This window comes from Ambystoma mexicanum, chromosome 3p (genome assembly GCF_040938575.1).
Source record: "Ambystoma mexicanum isolate Mex_15411 chromosome 3p, UKY_AmexF1_1, whole genome shotgun sequence".
Classification (NCBI taxonomy): domain Eukaryota; kingdom Metazoa; phylum Chordata; class Amphibia; order Caudata; family Ambystomatidae; genus Ambystoma; species Ambystoma mexicanum.
In genome coordinates this window covers 738,350,559-738,372,156 of record NC_090925.1, presented here as the reverse complement: position 1 = coordinate 738,372,156, position 21,598 = coordinate 738,350,559, and the positions used below count along the sequence as shown (strand labels likewise).

General features: G+C 51.8%; 1 protein-coding gene across 1 annotated transcript in view; it reads right to left on the bottom strand.

The window, feature by feature from the left end:
* SRCAP (Snf2 related CREBBP activator protein) overlaps positions 1-21,598 on the bottom strand; it is a 2,075,623-nt gene that overhangs the window by 979,063 nt on the left and 1,074,962 nt on the right. The window contains exon 14 of the mRNA XM_069651627.1: positions 10,829-10,998. Within this exon, the coding sequence (XP_069507728.1) occupies positions 10,829-10,998 (170 nt within the window). The remainder of the gene's footprint in view (positions 1-10,828; positions 10,999-21,598) is intronic.

Sequence of the window (21,598 nt, the reverse complement as noted above, 5' to 3'; positions counted from 1 at the left end):
CCAAAGAAGAATTTGAAGAGGACGCCTGCTGCTACTCCTGGGACCACTGGTTTGCCCAGACAAGCCCTACTGCAGTGCCGAAACGTCAAGTTCGCATTGACGGAGAAGCCCCTGCAAGGACGACTTCTCCCTTTGAGTTGGTGGGAACAATCGACTCCAAAGAAGCCACCTTGCCATCCATCTCGGAGCTGGTTGAATTTCCACAGAGATGCTGCTGGAAACCGTATAATCAGGGAGAGGAACACCAGATTGTGTGCGTTGCTTTTAAGCTGGCCTAGAGCTTTTGGAAGATCCTACGGACTCCCAAGGGGCAGGACTGACCAAGCGTGAGCCCCCTCAGACTGCAGCACCCCGGAAGCAAGGAAAGACCATCTCAAAAGACAGGAACCGCAGTGTTGCTATTTGCGGTAGACACGAGGAGCTGAAACAATGAACAGCCACTAAAAGTGAAGTTTGCTGGTTGCAAGTTTTGACCATCCAAGTGCATTGCATGAGTCCCCCGACGTCCTCCCTCTTGACCCCACGACTAAGGCCCAGGAACAGCGAGATCTGCAGAGCTGCACAGGAACAGAAGTCATCAGCTGCATCTTTTCTTAATTTCTAAGGTACTCTAAAACAAGTCTAAGAGAAATTACCTCTTACAGTAGAATTACGTGAAACTTCTACAACTTCACAAGCCTAATCAGCTTGTGGCCCTACAGTTGATTCTTCTTTTCATCAAAGACTCATAAGAACTTGTGCAAAGACTTTTACATTTGCTTACCAGAAGTGCCTAATCCTATACAAGACTTTTGCCCATGGACTTTGGCTTAGCCTATTGAATTGTATGACTCTTCTTGGAGGATCCAAAAGTATTTGCCTGCTTAAGAATACTTGTGGTCTCTTGTGTTCTAATAACCTTTGCCTTTTACCAACTTTTAAGAGTGTTCTGAATGCCAACAGTAAGATATTAATGTCTCCAGCACCCTAGTTATTGAAGTCACCTGTGGGTGGAGGTTGTGTCTGTGGGCCACCCCAAAAGGGCATTTTCAGATTTTGAAACAAAAGAGTGTACAGTATTGAAGTATATTTGTGTGTTACTATTCTATTGCTCCCTTCTGAAGAAGGCTTTATAACTGACTGATAGATAAATTAATAATTGTTTATGCAAGAAACCTTCAGTGTAAGAGTTTATTTTTTTTTTTTTTTTTTTTTTTTTTTTTTTTTTATTATTGAATATAGTTGTATTACAACAACTTTTTCAATTTTATACATGTTACAAAAATCCATTCTTGCTTAAGTAAAAACATTAAATCAATAAAACAAACGTTTACAATTACAACCATCTTCCACATCAAGTTTTCACAATTTAAAAGTGTTGGTTAACATGGTGTTATATCAATCATTCCAGGTTTAGAGATTTTAAAAAATTGATAGTAGCAATCCTTATACCCATACATTCAGTTGCAGCCAGAGCGACCCATCTATTACTTGGGTCTATTTGTGAAAAATACACAAAATATTTAGCAAAGTGCATATTTCTTAAACTCAGAAGTTTAGGGGCTGTGCACTCCAATAGTAAATGTTGCAAGGTTTCAACAATTGTTGTGTTTCGACAAAACCTGCACCAATTAAAGTCTGATGTGATTTGTCTCCTTCTTACTTTGACTTCCCTAGTGAGTAAGAGTTTATTTGAATATCTGTAACTGTGAATCTTTGTGTAACTCCACTACAGCTCACATTTAACCCTCTTGAGTGAAGTCTGGTTGCTCATCACGCTACCAAAACTGTGTAGTACAAGCTTACACCAAAGGTTGGGTTGCCTATCCCTGTAGTCAGAGTTGTGTCTTCTGGTCCCAGAGGGTACAGCATACAAACTTTGCCTAACAGTGACTGACAGCTAGGCTGGAATGAATGGGAGCAAGCTGCATAAAAGGCGAGGCTTTTTTGCTTGGAAGGCAGAGTCGACCACTGGACAAAGGAATCCGAAGAACAACTTGAAGAGGACGCCTGCTGCAACTCCTGGACCGTTGGTTTGCCTGGTAAAGCACTGCTGCTGTGCTGAAACTCCAAATTCGTATTGACAGAGAAGCCCCTGTAAGGAGGACAACTTCTCCCTTTGATTTGGTGGGACCAATCAACTTTAAAGTAAGCCACCTGGACACCCTCTCGGAGCTGGTTGAATTTCCACTACAGTCGCTGCTAGAACCAAATAACCAGGGAGAGGAACACCAGATCGTGTGCGTTGCTTTTAAGCTGGCCAAGAGCACCAGGAAGATCCTCCGGACTCCCAGGAAGCAGGACTGACCAAGCCTGAGCCTCTTCAACAGAGTGCGGGACCCCAGATGCAAGAAAAGCTCATCTCGACAGCCAGGAACCGTGGTGATGCTATTTGCGGTAGATGCGAGGAGCTGAAACACTGAAGTGCCACTTGTTTTAAGATTGCCGGTTGCAGGGGTGACCGTCCCATTGTAGTGCAGGAGTCCCCAGAAGTCCTCCCTCTTGTCCCCATGACTGAGGCCCAGGATCACCAGGATCTGCAGAGCTGCACAGGAACAGGAGTCATCTGCTGCACTTTTTTTTTTAACCTAGAAGGTACTGTAAAGTCTGAGAGAACTTACCTCTTGTTGTGCCACCTTGCTTGTCCTCGTTGGAGACTTGTCTCGGTTGCATCTTTAGAGTTGCTAACAGCTTCTTTACCTCACAAGCCTAATCAGCTTGTGGCCCTACTTTGATATCTTCTATTCTACAAAGACTTTTTAAACATTGTGAGAGAGTTCCTACTTACCTGCATGAAGTGATTCAGCTCACCTTGACTTTTGCTAACTTAACATTGGTTGGCCTGGCTCCCTGAATGACTCTTCTCTCTTCTGCTCATGTGTTTTGCCTTCCTTCCAGGAAAGGGTTAACTGACTTTGCATTCGGGGTTATTTCGAAAGTACTTACCTGCTTAAGAAGAACTGTGAATACTTGTTTTATTGTGACCTCTCTTCTCTTTAACACTCCTCTCGAAAATATTCTCAATGCAACAGTGATACATTAATGTCAACAGCACCCTAACTATTGAAGTCGCCTGAGGGTGTAGTGTCTCTATGCCATCCCAAATGGGTATTTACTGATTTTGAAACTAAGAGTGTGTACTTTGATGTATATTTGTGTGTTGCTCCATATTGCTCCCTTCTAAAGAAGGCTTATTCTAACTGAGTGATAAATTAATAATTGTTTAATCAAGAAACCTTGTGTGTTTGAATCTCTGTGCAACTCCCCTACAGCTCACATTGACCCCTCTTGAGATGAGCCTGGCTACTCGACCGCACTACCAACCTGTGTAGTACAGACTTGTACCAAAGGTTGGGTTCCTATTGCCAGGACATCAGCGTTGTTGTAGTGCACCCAAAGGGTACTGCATACAATCTTGCCTAACAGTCTGGGTCTGCGTGGCCTTCATGAGATTGATAGTGAACCCCAGGTCATGGAGTGTATTCATAAGTGCGGAGGAGGTATGGTGAACCGCCTCAGGAGATGTAGCCCGGACAAGCCAGTTGTCCAAGTATGGGTAGACATGGTGGCCCCGGGCAGTAAGGAGGGCTGCCACCGCATTCATTAACCTGGTAAACACCCTGGAGGCTGAGTTGAGGCCAAAGGGTAGTACCTTGTATTGGAAATGGCAGCCCATGACCCTGAACCGCAGTAAGGAACGAGGCGGCTGCCAAATCGTGATGTGTAGGTACGCGTCCTTCAGATCCAGGGAGCACATCCAGTCTCCCCTGTCCAGTGTTTCCGCAATAAGTGCTGGCGTACCCATCTTGAATTTTTGCAGAGGAAGGGAGAGGTTGAGGGTGGAAAGGTCCAACAACTCTCAGGCCAACCTGATTCTTCTTCTGTATGGCAAAAATCCTGGAATAAAAGCCCAAGCCTCACTGGGAGGTTGGGACTTCTTCCACAGCCCGACTCTCGACAAGCGAGCGGATATCCGCCAACAGAGTTGCTGTCCCAATCTTTGGGAGAGGAGGGGAGGAGAGAAAGGTACCGGTAGGCGGTACCCCGTGGAGACTACGAGAGAATCCAGAGGTCCGAAAAATTCTGGCATCAAAATTGCACGTGAAGGGCAAGCCGCCCCCCGCCAGACACACGTGGACCCGAAGGGGCGTGTCATGCCTTCTTTCCCTCTGACGCTGTGGCGGAGGAGGGCAGATTGGAAAAAGCCCTCGCAACCCCGCACCCCCTTTTGTTGTTTCCTCCGGTGCTGACTGAGAAAGGTCAGGTTTCCTGGACCATCATTCTTGAAAGCCCCGGAACCTGACAGAGGCCCGCCCCTTGTCAGAGCGTTGCTGTGACTGGGTGTAGGCCTTGGGAGTGGCCTTTGTAAGAATAGATAAAGACTTCGCTGTTTGCAAGCTGCTATTCTTTTAACCTAATTCTTCATCCGTGGTGGAGTGAAAGAGGTTACTACCCACGAATGGAAGGTCCAAGATGCGTTCCTGGATGTCGGGGTTAAACTTAGTAGCCCGGAGCCAGGCAGTCCTTCTCATGTCCGCGGCGACACAGATGGCCCGGCAAGAGATATCGATATGGGCCACAAATGACTCCATGATGTCCTGCGCTACCAGCCAAGCTTCTCCTAGGCCTGCCTTGAAGCGCGCTTGGCTCTGCACCAGAAGTTCTGGGAGGAAGTCCGCAATTTCCCGCCAGAGCCTTTGGTAAACAGCTCCCAGCATGACATCTGCGCGGGCATGAGCAAGTTGCAAGGAGGCGTTGGGAGTACAGCTTTTTCCCGTACGCCTCCAAGATCTTCTCCTCCTTGCCTAGAAGCGTCGAGGACGAGGTGGCCGAGGACCACTGAGGCTTAGAGTAGAGTGACGCCACAGAGATCACAGAAGAGTGCGGTTGAGGATGCGCCGAAAGCAAGAATGTATTCCCCTCCATCTGCCTTTTACTTGGCGTTGAGGCGCCGATTGACAGGTTGGGCCGAGTGTGGCTTGAGCCACCCCTTCTTGGCCAGGGCAACTATGTCTTTTCTGCATCGGAATACCCGTTCTGGTGGGGGATCTTAGGGTGAAGACTTCTGCCAAGAACCCCTCCTCGGGCTGTTCTACCTCGGGCTGAGGAAGGCCCACATATTCTGCCAAACCTGCAAGGCGTTAGTGGCAGGCCCTGGCTGAAGATGGCATGTCAGGGCCTCCTGCTCGTCAGTGTCCACCAGAGTGCTCAAAGGGTCCGGAACTGGTGGGGGTGTGCTAGGCGCCGTGGGCTGTGGTGTGGATGCGGGAGCCGGTGGCTGCTGAGGAGGCTGTTGCGGAGTCGCCTGTAATGTCCGAGGCAGGGAAGCCGGAATCGTAGGAGCAAGCTGGGGCAGCAGTGGCTACGCTAGGACTGTGGCAATGGAGCCATAAGAGGAATGACTATGGGTGCCGGTGCGGTGACCTGGGAAAGCATGTCCCTGATGGCATCCCAGAGGATGGCTGCCATCTGGGGAGTTCGCATCAGCCCTAGGACTCTTTCGAGAACCTGTCTTCAGAGGCTGCAAAGGTGGCAGGTGATATTGACAGAGTGGCTAAGGGCAACTGGGGCATGGGCACACTCTGCCTGGGATGCAGTGGAAACCTAGCCTACCCTGCTGATGGATAAACTGTTGGCCATGCACCTGGTTGACACCAGTTCCCACCTTGTGACTCTTTCCTCCACCCGGTACCTCAGCACTGACCCCGGAAGGATCCAGAGACCCCTCAGCCGCAAGGCCGGTAGCTGGACTAGCATTGGTAAGTGTGCTGGTGCTAGAACCCAAAAGGTCCCTCCCGGTCGAGCGCTTCCTTGGGAAGGAGTCGCCTTTACGGGGTGCGATGGTCAACAGAGGCCTTATCTTCGGCCTCGAGCAATGGTTGACAAAGTCCTTTAGGTCCTCCGGAGGGGACTTCTGGAAGAACTCCCTCCACCTAGCTAGCCTGTTCTTCAGTGCCCATGGAGTTAGTGCGTCGCATGTGGAACAACCTTCCCAACCGTGGTCAGGGCCAAGACAGCGGAGGCAATGGGCATGAGGGTTGGATGTACGGAAGAGCCCCTCGCAGGGTGGACAGCTGCTGAAGCCTGCTTAAGTCGGCATGCGCGGGGAAGGAGCGCGGCGGCGGAGGACCAAGTACCTAATTGAAAAGAAAAAGAAACATAGAAAAATATCCTGGGAAGAGAACGTGGCATTACATGACCAAAGCCAAACCCAGGAGCGCTGCAAGGTGCAGATGTTCCCTGGATGGAATACCATGAAGATCCCTTAGTCCCATAGGCTGAGCGGGGGGAAAGACGGCCCACGAAAGGACCGCCTGGTATTGAAGAACCCCCGTTGTACATATGGCTTGGCAATGATTTGCTTAAGAGACTCAAATGTCTAGTGTTCCTCCTTTGCAGTCTCAAGGACTTCGTCTACCACCTTGCTGGAGAGGGCTGATCATCAATAGGGGATGCCTCCCTGAGTTGCGCTACAGGAGGAGCGTCCAATACAACATTATCAGGCTATGCTTCATCGGTAGAGTTAATGGGCCAATTTCCCTAGTCGCCTGCCGGGGTCCAAGCATGAATGTGAAAAAACAGGCTTGTGGCTAGACATCGTCTTGATCGTACTGATCATCTTGAAAAATGTTTTATGGGGAATCAGGTAATCGTCGTTGTGATGCTGGAAATGTATTGGAGGGACAGGGCCTCCCTTGTCCTTGTCTTGTAGTCCTTTTTCATTTGTGTTCTGTATTGTTTTCTGCCCAGGAGTCCATGTGAGACTCCTGGCAGTACAGCTCTTCCCATTTCTGGTTTGGTGTACAGACCCATGGGATACCCTTATGGCACCCATGGGTGGGGGTACAACCCTAGTAGGGAATTGTTATTTGCAATCCTAGTTGAGAAGGCTGCGGAGGTCGTGATTCTCTTCCCAAGTGCATAGAGCTTCTTGCCCTCTTTGTCAGGTGGTGCCTCACTAGTGGATAGTGGTATCCCCGCTCTTTTTCTTGTATTAGTAACTACAAGGGAGTCCGGAATAGAATGTCCTCTGATGTACAAGGGGTCAGAGGACGAAGGGCTGAAGAGCTTTTCTATCCGAGGGTTGACCCCTCTGACTAATGCAGGATTTGAAAGGGAAGGAGTTATTCTTCTCTTTATAGAAGCCAGGAACGGAATAGACTGACTAACAGGGGCTTTTTCTTTAATAACTTTTTCTACAAAGTCTATGTCAGGAAGAGTTTCCCCTGTGTCTATTTCAAAATGCGCTGCTGCCTTGCGCAATAGTGCATTAAGTGAAGGTTGGTCATCTATGGGAGAGGTGTTTCCAATGGGTGAATCCTTGGGAGGAGAAGGGTGAAAGGCATCAGGGTCTGAGTGCACTGATGGGGATTGCCAAGGCTGCACTGATGGGGATGGTCAGGGCTGCGAGGTAGCTGTATCTTCTTCAAAAACTCCTGCACTAGTGTAAGGATCTTCTTCCTCATGTTCTTCCTCTCCGGCCACCCTGCGGTCCCCGACGACTACCCCCGAAGGCCTTGGAGCAGCCCCCGTTGGCTTCCTGGGTTGAAGAGCGTGTGGGCTGGCGGTAAGATGTAGAGTTCCCGCCGAAAACCCTCGAAGATCGGCTAGACTGCCCTCCTGAGGAATGAAATGGCGGACGTCGTCGTAGCATGCCTAGGGCATGTGCCGTCTCCGTGTGGACCTTGATGGCCTGGAGGTATTCATCCACAGCTTTTCCGAACAGGTTGTCCTCGTCAAAGGGCATGTCCAAACCCTGTGTCTGAACCTCCTGCCTAAAGTTGGTGGCCCTGAGCCAGCCACGACGAAGGCAGACTACGTTACCAATCTGGCAGAACCCCGTGTCCGCAATGTCCATCGCCACCGTGATGGCATGATCAGAAGCCACCTCTGCTTCTTGCAGGAGTTCCCAGGCCTCAACCCACCTGTCGGGAGGAAGTCCAGGAGAGGAACTAGCTTAATCCACAGCTCCCGGTTGCTACGATGGTGAGGGCGTCGGTATCCTCGATTGTGGTTGCCGCAGAGTAGATAACCTTCCTACCCATCAAGTACAATTTCTTCCCCTCGCTGTCTGGAGGGGAAAAAGAAGCCGAAGACGTCGAGCCTGCCGATTTCTTCCTGGCAGCCGCTAACACCACAGAGTCTGGCGACGGTTGAGACAGCAGGCACATGGGTGCAGAGTCGGGGACCCTGTACATCTTCTCCAGCCGGTCTCTCTTCGCTGGGGCTGTGGCGGGATTCTTCATCAGAGCGAGCCCTTCGTCCCAAACATCGCCCAGTGGAGGAACCGAGAGGATGGTCTTCTCTTCGCCTCTCGGCACAGATTCATGAAACCCTCCTTTACCTCCAGTGTGACCTGAAAAAGCCCTGATGTTCTTGAGATCATTGTGTGGAACGGTCCCATCCCTTCTGGAGGAGAGGCTCGGAGCAGAAGCAACGGGTGGTCCCCCATCCTGTTGTCATCATCCATGCCCGTTGTCGCCGTATCCATTTCCGTCTCCCTTGGGGGACGATGGGGGCGGTGGAGAAGGGGGGAGGCATCCGGTGTCTCCTCTTCTTGGTCCGTGGTTCCCTGAGTGGCAACGAAGCGACCGGAACTGGTGCCGCGGGAGGGGCAGGAGGCAGTATCACCGGTATCCTCCTCTGTAACTCGGACACCAACGAGTTGAGGGCTGAGATGTCCAGTGCAAAGTCTATAGGTGTCCTCTGGGGCATATGGGAAGGGCTTGGGCCCCCGTAGTCCGGGGCCCAGCATCACCTCAATCGACAGTATCCCCGTAGTCGTCCTAGTCATGAGGCGGATCCCATCACCTTCCTGGACGGAAATGTCATCTTCAGCCGATGAAATATCTGTTCCCTGAAGATCTTCCACACACCCCCCCCCTTTCTTCAGGTCCAGAGTGGTCAGTCTCGGGCTGAGGTACGGCATTATCTTCTCCGGAATATTATCAGAGGGCATGTTCGAAGCCTCCCTCCTGGGAGGAAGGGTCACCCTTGACGTCACCGGGGAACTCTGCGAGTCTGCCGCTATGGCCTTTGAAAGCGACGCCTCTGCCACCACCACCATCACCTTGAGGGGGGATGAAGGTTTCACCTGGTGCACCTGGGCCTTCAGTGAGGCTGGTCTCCTGGTCTTGCTTGGCCTTGCCCTTCAAGGCTGAATCAGAGGTCTTGTCCTGTTTGACCTTCTTCAGGGTCGGATCGGACCCTTTGTCTCCTTTGGCCTTCTCTGCCGTGTGTAGGCCGGACAACGTACCCTGCTTAGCCTTCTCCGAATTCTCCTGTAGCTTAACCGGGTTAACTGACTTTCTCTTGGAGGAGGAACCAGAGCGTTGACTGGAGATCGACTTTGATGGAGATGATGGGTCCACCCTTACCGTCTCGGGACCCCCAGCAGCGGCGATGACCCCAACGGAAGCGGACTCACGGTGCTTGGCCTTGTGTTGGGCCATCACGGGTAGGGTGCCCTCAAAGGACTTAGAAGCCTGCTCAGTTTTCCCATACCCGGGAGAGGCATGCCCCTGGGTGCCACCCGGTTCCAGAGGCCTTGGCTTGCAGCCACACTAACTGCCGTTGATGTCAGTCCCTCAACGTGCGCTTCGAGAAGCCACATCAAAAAGCACACTCTTCCTCCTTGTGCGTCAGGTGCAGGCAGTACAGACACTGGGAAAGCTTGTCGTTCACGTATAGATTCCGCAAACTGCAGTCGGAGCACAGCTTGAAGAGGGAACTGATGTCGTCCTCGTCCGACATGATCCACACAGTGTAGGCCTGAAGAATCTTCTGGAAGCCTCCAACAAGAACACTCGACGAAAGCAGCCCTTGTGGGGCTATGAAAAATCCGAAAAGCGGGTTCCTGTTAGTCGGAAGGATGATCAATGGAGCACACGGGCTCAATTGACCGAAAAATTGAGCTGAACTCTCAAAAAGTGAAAAACACAGCAAAAGCTCGAAGAGCAAAGCACGAGTACTCCCCAACACTTGAATGTACGTTAAAAATCTAAGGATGGCTGCCTGAAGAGGGGGCTTGGTTAGAGGGCAGTCATTGGCTGGGGGCAGTATCACCCAGAGCTCAGTGATTGGCTGTTTATGAGAAAGACAGTTCAGAAATGAAACCGATTTTTTCTTTCACCAAGGACTCCCAGCCTGACTACGGGGAATATTCATGAGCATGTGAACCCATGCCAGACCCCATGGTGGAGAATGAGTAGAAAAAGGTTCCACTCATTCAGGATTGAAGAAAAAGGTTGAGAAGTCCAGCAAAACGTGCTGGGGGTCTATGTAGGAGAGAGGATGAAGCATAAAAATGATAAATCTCCTTAACAATAAGCAGAGAGCTAGCTTACAGATAAACTAAGTAGTGTGTTTTGTGAGAGATGGGTAGCAGTGGGATTTGCCAAAGCTAGCATGGATGGTCAATGGGCGGGTGAAAATAAAACCACCACCCACAGGCTGTGTGCCACTCTCCCCCCCCCCCCCATCGCATATCTACTATCGTCACTTTTAATGCAAATAGTTTGGACCTACAGGCAGCACGTGAAGATCCATCCAATAGCAAAATGTTAAAAGAGAGAGGACTTTGCGCCAGTTACTGCTTATGACATTCATCCTAACAGAACACACTAGGGGATAAATTAGTTTGGTGAAACAGCAGGCCAGCAAAAATAAAATAATCGTTTGGTCACTTAGGGCGCAGTTTAAGACTTTCGATCCAACAGCTCAACAAAATGACAGCATTTTGATAAATTGCCACCCCAAGATGGATTGTTGCTCAATATTGCTCACAAGCAAGTCATTTACCCCCAACCTTTCCGAAGCACGCCATGCAGACAAACGTCCGCCTTCTTACCTGTTGAAACGAAGCAGTGATTGCCAGCGCTGCGACTTAAAGTTCTTTATGTTTTGAGCCTCGTCCAGAATAAGGTATTTCCAGTTCTTGCGCCGGAAAGCCTGGTGGTCCTGCAGCACCAGCTTGTATGACGTGATACAGACGTGAAAAGCATTGGGTTTTGTCCATCCCTAAAACCAGAAATAGAAATGAAAACTGTGAAACACATTAAATCTTCTGTGAGACAGGAAGGTTGAAGTTACTTACTTGTAACTATTGTGGTCTGGCATGGATTTACATGCTTATGAATATTCTCAGTCAGGCTGGGAATCCTCAGTAAAAGAAAAAAAATGTTCACTTTTCACTTTAAATTTGTATTTCTCCTCTAAACCAATCACTGTCCCCTGGGTCAGACTACCTCCTCCAATGACAGTCTGCTCCCTAAGCTCCACCCCTAGTGGCCCTCTTCAGATTTGGTAAACACGTAAAGTGGCATTATGAACCAAGAAGAGCCACAGCGGGGAAGGCAGGAGGGTTTGCGTGTTAATCCATGCTGGAGATAAATAGTTACAGGTAAGTAACAAACCTTCTCCAGCGGGGGTCTGGAATGGATTCAGATGCTCATGATTAACGATTACACGGCAGTGCATACACACAACCACGGGAGGTGGCAATGCTCAAAAGAAGCAATAAACACAGACCTTTGGAGGAGACTCACCTCAAACAAACAGGTTGCGTAGCACCACTTGGCAGACTCTGGACTCCACCTTGGAATCCCTGTTGACGCAGTATAACCTCGGGAAGGTGTGTGTGGACCTCCACGTAGTGCCACTGCTAGACATCTGCAGGGCTGCACCAGAGAAAAACGCTGTTGCTGCAGCAATGGTTCTGGTGGAGTGGTCTCTCAGCTGGCCCAGCAGAGGCCTGATGATGACGGTGAATGATTCAGCCGGAGAGCCACCGGGAGATGGAAGCCTTTGATAGAGCTTTTCCTTGATTTACAGGTCCAAAATGGACGAACTACTGAGAAGTCTTCTGAAAATTCTTCATACTAGCCACATAGAACTTCAAGGCACGAGCAACGTCCTGCAAATGCAAGGCCCTTTGCACTGGCGACGACTGATTCGTGAAGACAGGTAACACCAAAGTTTCGTTGAGGTGGCATGATAAGTAAGGTTGCTTGCAAGACAGGGCCTGAATCTCCACGACCTGCAGGGCTGAGGCGATATTCACGAGGAAAGAAGTCTTCCATGACAGAAACTTGAGCGGGGCCGGATTCATAGGTTCGAAGGGCGATATCATGAGTTTAGTTAGCAAAACACTGAACTCCAAAGCCGGCGGTCGGGGGCCTACACTGGAGGGTAAGTCCTGAAGACCTGAGGAGTCACTTGAGAACTCAGACGAGCCTGTGAGACCACAGAGGTGGTCTGTCTAGGGAGGGAACCTGGTGTATCTGGATGTGGCAGCGAGATGTACCTTGATGGAGACGTGAGCCAGTCCCGTTTGGCCAAGGAAAGCAAGTATGGTAGAAGTTGCGGAGCTGTGACAGGCAGAGGAGTCGTCCGGCACCATACAGAGAAGTGTTTCCATTTATGTCCGTAGCACTACAACGTTGACTAGGCTCTGGCCCTGGCCAGCATGTCCTTAAATTCTGCGGGTAAAGCATAACCACCAAACTCTAGGGCTGCAGGAGACATGCCCTCAGGTTCAGGGACTCTGGGTCGTGGTGCAGAATCGCCTCTCCTCTGGCGAGAAGGCCCGGGGACAGCTGCAGCCAGATGAACGTGGCCACTGCCAGACCTAAGTCCGGATACCCGATTTGCCTCGGCCATGCCGGGGCGACGACTATTATCCTACAGTGATACTGACTGTGTTGAGGAAAGGCGTACAGGAACAGTCCCTCCCACCGGAACGTGAATGCTCCTCGGTTGAGGGAACATGCTGGCGAACATTTGGCATTTGCTGCCGTCGCGAAGAGATCAATCTGGTGCTGGGCCCATTTGCTGATCAGAAGATCCACCTGGTTCTGGTGAAGTTCCCACTTGTGGCAAGAACGCAGTTCCCTACTGAGCGAGTCCACACTGCTGTTCCCTACTCCCGCTAGGTGAAACGGGACAAGGAACATACCTTGACGAACGGCCCATTGCCACAGGTCCTGGGCCTCCTTGGAAAGCACTGGTGAGCGGGTCCCCCCATTTACAAGAAGCACCGAAAGTTCCTAGGCTTCGTAGTGCAGGGACAGCACTACAAGTTTAAGGCCCTCCCCTTTGGCCTGAAGTCGGCCGCCAGACTTTTCACAAAGAGCCTAGCATCGGTGGCGGCCCATCTGCATCTACGGGGAATACACGTGTACCCGTTGGCTCATCCGGACCAATTCATGAGAGTAAGCCGTCGGAGACATAGCGACTGTCCAGCTTCTGACGGATCTGGGGTTCTCCTTCAATTATCCCAAATCCTACTTGACTCCAGAATGTGCTGTTCCTAGGATGCAGACAGTCTCCTGCCTAGAGTCGCCCGCAGAGGTGAGAGTAGCGGCAATTCTGGGGAAAGTGCAACGGCTGTTGTCACTGAAGACCGCCACGGTGCGGACCATCAAGTCGATACTTGGCATGATGTCATTTTGCATCTACCTTATCCAGCTCTACAGGTTACATATGCAACCTCTTCAGGAGTTCCTGGACGCTCGCTGGATACAGGTGTCCGGAAGCTTCGTGGACAAGATCCCGCTCGACAAGGAGTTCCGTCAGGCAATAAGGTGGTGGGGCGTTCACTCCTATGTCGCCCGGGGTGCAGGGTTTCAAAGCCCCCCCATAGCAGGAAACTTCACCACGGATGCTTCCCTGGAAGGCTGGGGAAGCCCACACCAGAGACTTGTGGCTGATGAGGAGACTAATCGTTGCATCAATATCCTGGAGCTGCGGGTGGTGTTCTGGGCCCTAAAGTCATTCCTTCGGTCTCTGAAGGGCAAGGCGGTGAGGATCTTCACGGACAACATCACCACGATGTTCTACATCAGGAAGCAAGGGGGCTCTCGATCTCAAGGAGGCGCAGGACTTGTGGCACTGGGACGTCTGACAAGAGATGTTCCTCGTCCCCTTTCACCTGGCGAGAGTCAACACCACCATTGCCGACTGAACACCAGGACCAGGTGGACCGCATCTTCACGGAGTGGTGCAGGCCCCAGATCGATCTGTTTGCGACTGCAGCAAACTCCAAATGACAGAAGTTTGCCAGCAGATTCTACCAACTGAGGAGCATGGAGGACATGTTCTTCCCGTCAGAAGCCCCTTTTCTGTACGCTTCCCGCTGTTGCCTCTCCTACTACGAGTCATCAACACACCCAAACAGTGCCGATGCAGGATGATACTCATCACCCGGGCATGGCTGAGGCAGATTTGGTATCCGGACCTTCTCAGCTTGTCAGCATCGCATTCGGTCAAACTACCAGTAGTCCCAGATCTTCTCACCAGGGAAGGAGGCTCAATCCTGCATCACGACCCAGGATCGCTGAACCTGAAGGCTTGGCTCCTGCAGCCCTAGTGTTAGGAGGTTACGAGTTGCCAGCGTACTGCAGGGAGTTCCTTGCTAAGGCCAGAACATTGTCGACTTTGAAGTGCCATGGTCACAAGTGGAAGCGTTTTGCTACGTACTACGGTCGCAGAAGGTTAGGGTCACAGAGTTACAGATCCTTCCAGAAGCTGGGATGGCACACATCCATCAAGGTGCATCTGGTGGCTATTTCCTGCTCACCAAGTCCCCAGGAAGCTCTTTGCTTTGGTCCCACCGACTAGTCAAGGAGTTTCTCAAAGGACTTTGCCGATCTTTCCATATGCTAAGTGGAGGTCCACACAACTTCTCGAAGTTATATTGCGTTGACGGGGATTCCAGGGAGGAGTAAGAAGTCGGCCAAGCAGTGCGACGCAACCTGTTCGCTTGAGGTGAGTCTGTACTAGAGGTAAGGGTTATTGTTTCTGTTGGGCCTTGCCACCTCCCGTGGCTGTGTAATTTTGTACTGCTATGTATTCGTTATTCATGAGCATGTGAATCAATGCCAGACCCCATGCTGGAGAAGGAACAAGTTACTTACCTGTAACTATTGTTCTCCAGCCTATTTCTGGCATTGATTCACATGTGAACCCTCCCTCCGGCCCCTCTGCGGCTCTTCTTGGACATACTGCCCACTTTACGTGCTTACCAAATCTGAAGATGGCTGCTAGAGGAAGGGCTTAGGGAGTCAACCGTCAATGGGTGGGGGCAGTATGACTCAGAAAACAGTGACTGGTTTAGAGTAGAAATAGTTTAGAAATGAAAATGAAACATTGTTTTCTTTTACTGAGGATTCCCAGCCTGACAGGGAATATTCATGAGCATGTCAATCAATGCCAGACCCGTGCTGGAGACCAATAGTTATAGGTAAGCAACTTAAACCTTCCCTATATCTATGAGGGGTTTTCTGCCTCAACTAAAATGCTAATGGGTCTGTCAGGATATCTTAGTAACCGTAATGTGCCAAAATGACCATGTCTGTGTCCCTTCAACTTATAACTAAACGAAGCAGTCATACCAAAATTCTTGGTTGAGGATGACTCCCTCCTCCTGCACCGAGTGGCACAGTTCTGGTTTCAAGTTCCTTACCAGGGGGAATGACACCCTTCCCCTGGTTTAAGTACTTCAAAACAAACAAAAGGGTTGCAAATCCTCTTAACACTCTGCGTCAGAAGGTTCACTGTTTTGTATCCCACAGGGAAGGACTCCCTTCCCCTGGATCACTGGTTTGATCCTCGTGGCTGCAGTTACCAGGAGAATGTCTCCCTTCTGGCTTTGCGCTGATAATTCACCACACCAGATGTAATGACCCCCCCACCTGGTCTCTCAAGCTTTGTTTCACAGTTCACAGCCCCAGAAGGAATAAATCCCTTCCCATAGCCTTTGTCATACATTTAGGTTCACTGTTCACAATGCTAGGGGAAATGATTCCCTTCCCATGATTTCTCTGCTCACTTGTCCTTTGGGTCACTTGGTTCACTCTCCTGAAAAGTCTGGTCCCGAAGAAACAATATTCAAGTTTCCCTGGTTTTACATGCAAGACCCAGACTCATATTCTTCTTCTAAATCGCCCAGACAGACTTGGCTCTATCTTGCAAAGTACTGCCACGGAAAAGCTGCTTTGTTTCACTCTTTAGGTGGTTTACGGTCTTCGCTCCTTCCCTGGTGGCTAGTGGCATTAATGTCTCTACCACAGTCCTTGGGTACCCTTTTTGCACTTATCCCACCTTTACTCTCGTCCCCTACGGGTGTGTCAGGCTTCTCGTTATTTTGGAAGACTTGCACCTACTCTTGCATCCAGTCCGCTTTCCTCCATACTGCATCGTGGTCCCTTCCAAGGGACGGGAGACAGAACCTTTTTCACCAGGAAAAAACCACCTTCCCCTTTAAATTTAGAGGCGTGCAGAGGTGCAGCCCTGGGAGCATGCGCTGCCCTGACTCCGCCCTCCGGTGCCACACTTCAGTCCCCTTTTCCGCATCGATGGGAACGGGCCAAATTCACCAGCGCTCCTGGGTTTAGCTTCGGCCATGTAATTCTCTGCCTACATTGCCTTGGCCCAGACCACGGCTGGCAAGCTTGTACCGTGTGCAACGCGCTCTCCTCAAGGTCTCTGAAGAACCGATCAGCCAGGTGGAGGGAGCACTTCCAGAGATCACCTCCAAAGGACCTAAAGGACTTAGTCTTTCATCAATCAAAGCCCAAGGTGGGGCCGCTCTTCCAGCGCACAACATAAGGGAGACTCCTTCCCTAGGACTCGCCCACACGGGAGGGACCGCTCAGATCCTCATACCAGCACGAGTACCGAGGCTATATCTGCTACAGGCCGACAGGCTGCAGTGTCAGTAGATCCTCACGGTGACAGTGCTGAGGGACCGGAGGTTCTTTTACCGGGTGTTCACCCGAGGGGCCACGTCTTAGTACCGGCACATTTCCAAGGGGGCGCCTATAGGAAATTCTACCGACAGATCCGCCGAGGGCGAAACGCCTACCAGGTCTTGGCCTGAGGAACAGGGTAGGCCCCATGATCCACACTCAAGAGTCCTGGGTGGGTTGGGGTGGGCCCAGTGAGACTAGCAACACGACGCAGTCACGTGGAAGGAAGCTCGACAAAATGGCCGGTGGAGGAACGTGTCTCTAGGTGGGACTGGTGTCAACCAAGTATGCGGCCTACAGCCTACCCTTCATTTGCACAGGGCAGGTTTCCGCTGAGTCCGTATGAATAGGGCATGCAACGGCTCCAGCAGCCGCCCATTACCCCGTCAATATTGCCTACCACTCCGGCATGCGAGGACAGATTTTTTTTTAAAAGTTCCTTGGCCTCATGAAATCTATTTGGATGGGGGACATCCTTAGGGACGCCATCAGTAACGTGCTTCCTCCAATGGCCCCGGCGCCGCTGGCCCCGGCGCCGCTCGGCCGCCCGCTCCGTCCCCCCCCCCCCCCAGCCGATCATGCAGACTGTTCCGTTCCAGCTTCCACTGCAGCCTACAGCTCTGGTCTCCACTCCCCAGCCTTCGGCTCCAAGCACCCCTCCACTGGTGCCAGACCAACCGGACCCTCAGGTAGCCACAGATGAGGAGGAGGAGGAGGATGACCGACACCCAGTCGTCACCCAAGGCCTTCCACAAACATCTTGCTGGGCTGGCAGAGTACTTGGGCCTTCCTCAACCAGAGGTTGAGCAACCAGCAGAGGGGGTCGACGCAGAAGTCCTCACGCTGCGTCCCACAGCAAGAACGGGAATCCCGATGCAGAAGGACGTGGTCGCCTTGACCAAAAATTGCTGGTGCAAGCCCCACTCGGTCCAGCCGGTCAATCACGCCAGGACACAGAGTACAGGCGGATACACTCTTGCCATCGGCCCACCCTCAGCCGCACTCTTCGGTGATCGCTGCAGCATCACTATACTCCAAGCTGCATTTGTCCTCAGCCTCTTACTCCGGCGCGAATTGGAAAGGAGGAGGAGGAGAAGATCTTGGAGGCATACGTGAATCTCTATTCCAACGAGTCGCGTCCCTGCATCTTCATCAAGCCAACGCGGATGCCATGCTGGCAGCCGTTAACCAGAGGCTTTGGCGGGAAATTGCAGATTTCCTCCCACAGCTTCTGTCGCAGAGCCAATCACGATTTAAAGCGGGACTGGCAGAGGCCAAGATGGTGGCTCAAGACATCATGGAGTCCACCGTGTCCCACATCGACATCTCTTGCCGGGCCATCTTCATTGCCACAGACATGAGAAGAACAGCCTGGTTCTGTGCGACTAAATTCAACCCAGACGTCCAGGAACGCATCTTAGACCTTCCGTTCAAAGTGGGTGACCTCTTCCACTACACCACGGATGTGGAGCTGGACAAAAAGAAAAACAGCTCACAAACGGCAAAGTCTTTATCCATCCTTACAAAGACCATGCCCAAAACGTACACCCAGTCACAGCAGCGCTCGGACAAGGGGCGTCCATACGGATGGTTCCGCAGCTTCCAAGAGCAGAGGTCCAGGCAGCCTGACCGTGCGCCGGCAACATCGGCGCAAGCAACTAAAAGGGGTGGTGGGAAGGGGGTGGGAGTAAGGGCTTTTTCCAGTCCCCCTCCTCAACAGCCTCAGAGGGAAAGAAAGCATGACACGCCCCTCCGGGTCACCATGTCTCCAGTGAGGGGCAGGCTTGGTCGCCATGCACATTTTTGGAGCCAGAATTTTGCTGGCCCCTGGATCCTCTGTAGTATCCACGGGCTACCACATCCCCATTCCAGCATCTCCTCCCTCTTCCCCTCCCCTCCCACAGGTTGGGACAGCAACTCTTTTGGCGGAGATACGGTTGCTTGTGGAGAGCCAGGCAGGGGAGGAAGTCCCTGCCTCCCGGCAAGGCTTGGACTTTTACTCCAGGATTTTCGCCATTCAGAAAAAGAACTAGGCGGGCCTGAGAGTTGTGCTGGACCTTTCCACCCTCAACCTCTCCGTACCTATACAAAAATTCAAGATGGTTACGCCAGCTCTGATGGAGACATTGTGCAAGGGAGACAGGTTGTGTTCCCTGGATCTGAAGGGTGCGTATTTGCACGTCCCGATCTGGCAGCCTCATTGTTCTTTTCTACGATTCAGGATCATGGGCTACCATTTCCAATACAAGGTGCTTCCTTTTGGCCTCAACTCAGAACCCAGGGTCTTTACCAGGCTAATGAATACTGTGGCGGCCCTCGGGTCGCAGGGCCACCACATCTACCCATACCTCAACAACTGGCTCGTCAGGGTGACATTTCCGGAAGCGGTGCACCAGACTTCCTACACTCTCATGAACACACTGCACGAGCTGGGTTTTTACTCAACCTCAAGAAGTCGCTGCTGCAGCCTACGCAGAGACTAACCTTCTTGGGCCTCATATGTGACATGTGTTCCGAGAAAGATTTTCCTTCGGAGGACAAGATCACGGCTATCAAGAGGGCCACGGCGCAACTTCCTCAACAGAGAAGTGACCTTGGCCTTGTGATACCAACACCAACTGAGTCTCATGGCAGCAATCCTTTTGGCCATCTCTCACATGAGACTCATGATGAGGCGGATACAGCTGCACTTTGCAGCATCTTGGAACCAGGAGCGTGGCACTCAGTCAGAGATGATCAAAGTTCCTCCTTCGCTTCACCTGGACCTCACATGGTGGTCCAGGGACTGCTACCTGCGGATGGGCAAGCGTTTCCGGCAACCTATCCCACAGGTCACCATCACCACGGACTCCTCCCTCGAGAGCTGGGGGGCCACCCTGGACAACCACTGCGTCCATGGCACCTGGACCCGGCAGGAGTACCACATCAATTGGCTGGAAATGAAGGCCATCTTGACCAACATGTTCTAAGTCATCAAGCAGGGAGGTATCAGCCCCCCCCCTCGTCCCCCACTGTGCAGACTGGCTGTCAGCATGTGGAAATTGGCCCTTGGGGGATCAACATCTATCTCACGGCTGTCCACCTGCTAGGGGAATCCAACCTGGAGGCAGACTGGCTCAGCAGATTAGGAGCGGACAACTACTAGTGGCAGTTGAACGACCTAGTACTGCATGAAATCTTTTACAAATGGGGACACCCCCAGATGGACCTCTTTGCCTCCTGGGATAAAAGGAAGTGGAAACTGTTCACTTCCTGGCAAGGTCCGGGCTCCCTAGGCAATGCCTTCCAGATTCCGTGGGCCGGAATGACAGCATACGCTTTCCGCCCCCACACCACTGATACACAGGGTGATAGGCAAGATCAAGGAATCTCGCCACCTCAGCGTCATTCTAATAGCATCATGGTGGCCGGCCAGGCCATGGTTCTCAGAGCTGTTCAGCCTCTCGGAGAAGCTGCATATTTTCCTCCTGAAGGTCCCAGCACATCTTCTGGCGCAGCAGGGGGGAGGGGGCAGGGTCATCCACCCCACGCCACAGAAACTAGCCCTCACCGCGTGGTTCCTGAACAGGGCATGCTAGGTCACCTCAGCCTTTCCCAGGCTAACCTAGAGATCCTACAGAGCGCCAGGAGCAAGTCTACCAGGGACCAGTATAAGAGCAAGTGGACCAGGTTCTGCCACTGGTCAGACTCCAAGGGTATCAACCCCCTTGCATGTACCTTGGACGACGTGCTCTCCTTCTCGGAGCACCACGCCCATTCAGGCGTACAGGTGGACACTTGCTGCACTTACTTGGCAGCCAGTGGGGCGTACAGAAACTCGGACGAGGAGATTTTTTCCTCTTCCAACTCGATTGTCAGGAAACATTGGACGGGACTCGCCAGGCTCCACCCGCCCATCAAGAGGCCACACCCCGTGTGGGACCTCAACATCGTTATGGGCGCCCTGGCACACAAACCATTTGAACCAATGGCATCCGCGGACATCAGACTGGTCACCATTAAGACGGCCTTGGTAGACGGCCTCACCGCAGCTTGCAGAATCAGCGAAATCCAGGCGTTGGTCGCCTCAGAGCCATATACTACGTTTCACAGGGATAAAGTAGTCCTGCGGACACAGCCAGCATTCTTGCCCAAGATGCCTTCTGCATTCCATTTGAACTAGGAAATTGTGCTACCTACGTTCTTTGCTGAGCCCAAAGACGAGGCACAAGAGTTCTGCAATGCCTGGATGAAAGGCGTGCCCTGAAATTCTACTTGGACAGGACCAAGGGCTTCCGCAAGTCGGACGCACTCTTTGTCACCTTCGGCAGAGCAAGACCAGGGTATCAGGCCTCCATAGCCCCTTGAATGGTCTCCGCCATCAAAGAAGCTTACGAGGGACAGCACAAGCCACTGCCGGCCAACATGCACGGTCAGAGCCAAGGCAACGGCCAGTGCTTTCCAGCGGCATGACCCCTGGCAAGTCATAAGCAGGGCGGCAGCGAAGTCCAGGAATCTCCCACTTGGCCTAGCACATGCTGCAACGTGAAAATCCTGAATTTTTGGGACTTCGGGTACTTGTTGAGACGTTGCAGGTCTAGAAAGGGCCGCCAGGCCCCGGTTTTCTTTTTGAGTAAAACTTATCTGGAATAGACTCCGGAGCCCCGGAGTTGTCCTGGAACCGGCTCTATCGCCCCTTTCGTAGCATGGCCGTACCTCCTCCAAGAGTTGAGGGGTGTGCTGCTCCTACCAAGACACAGGAAGATCCCCGGATACCTATGCTGAAACTAGATGGTATGTCTGTGGGCAAGAGCCCAGCACTCATTTGTTGGTGGTGATCTTCTCCCACTCGCTGACAACTCCCGTCAGTTGGCCTCCCACCAGGGTGCACG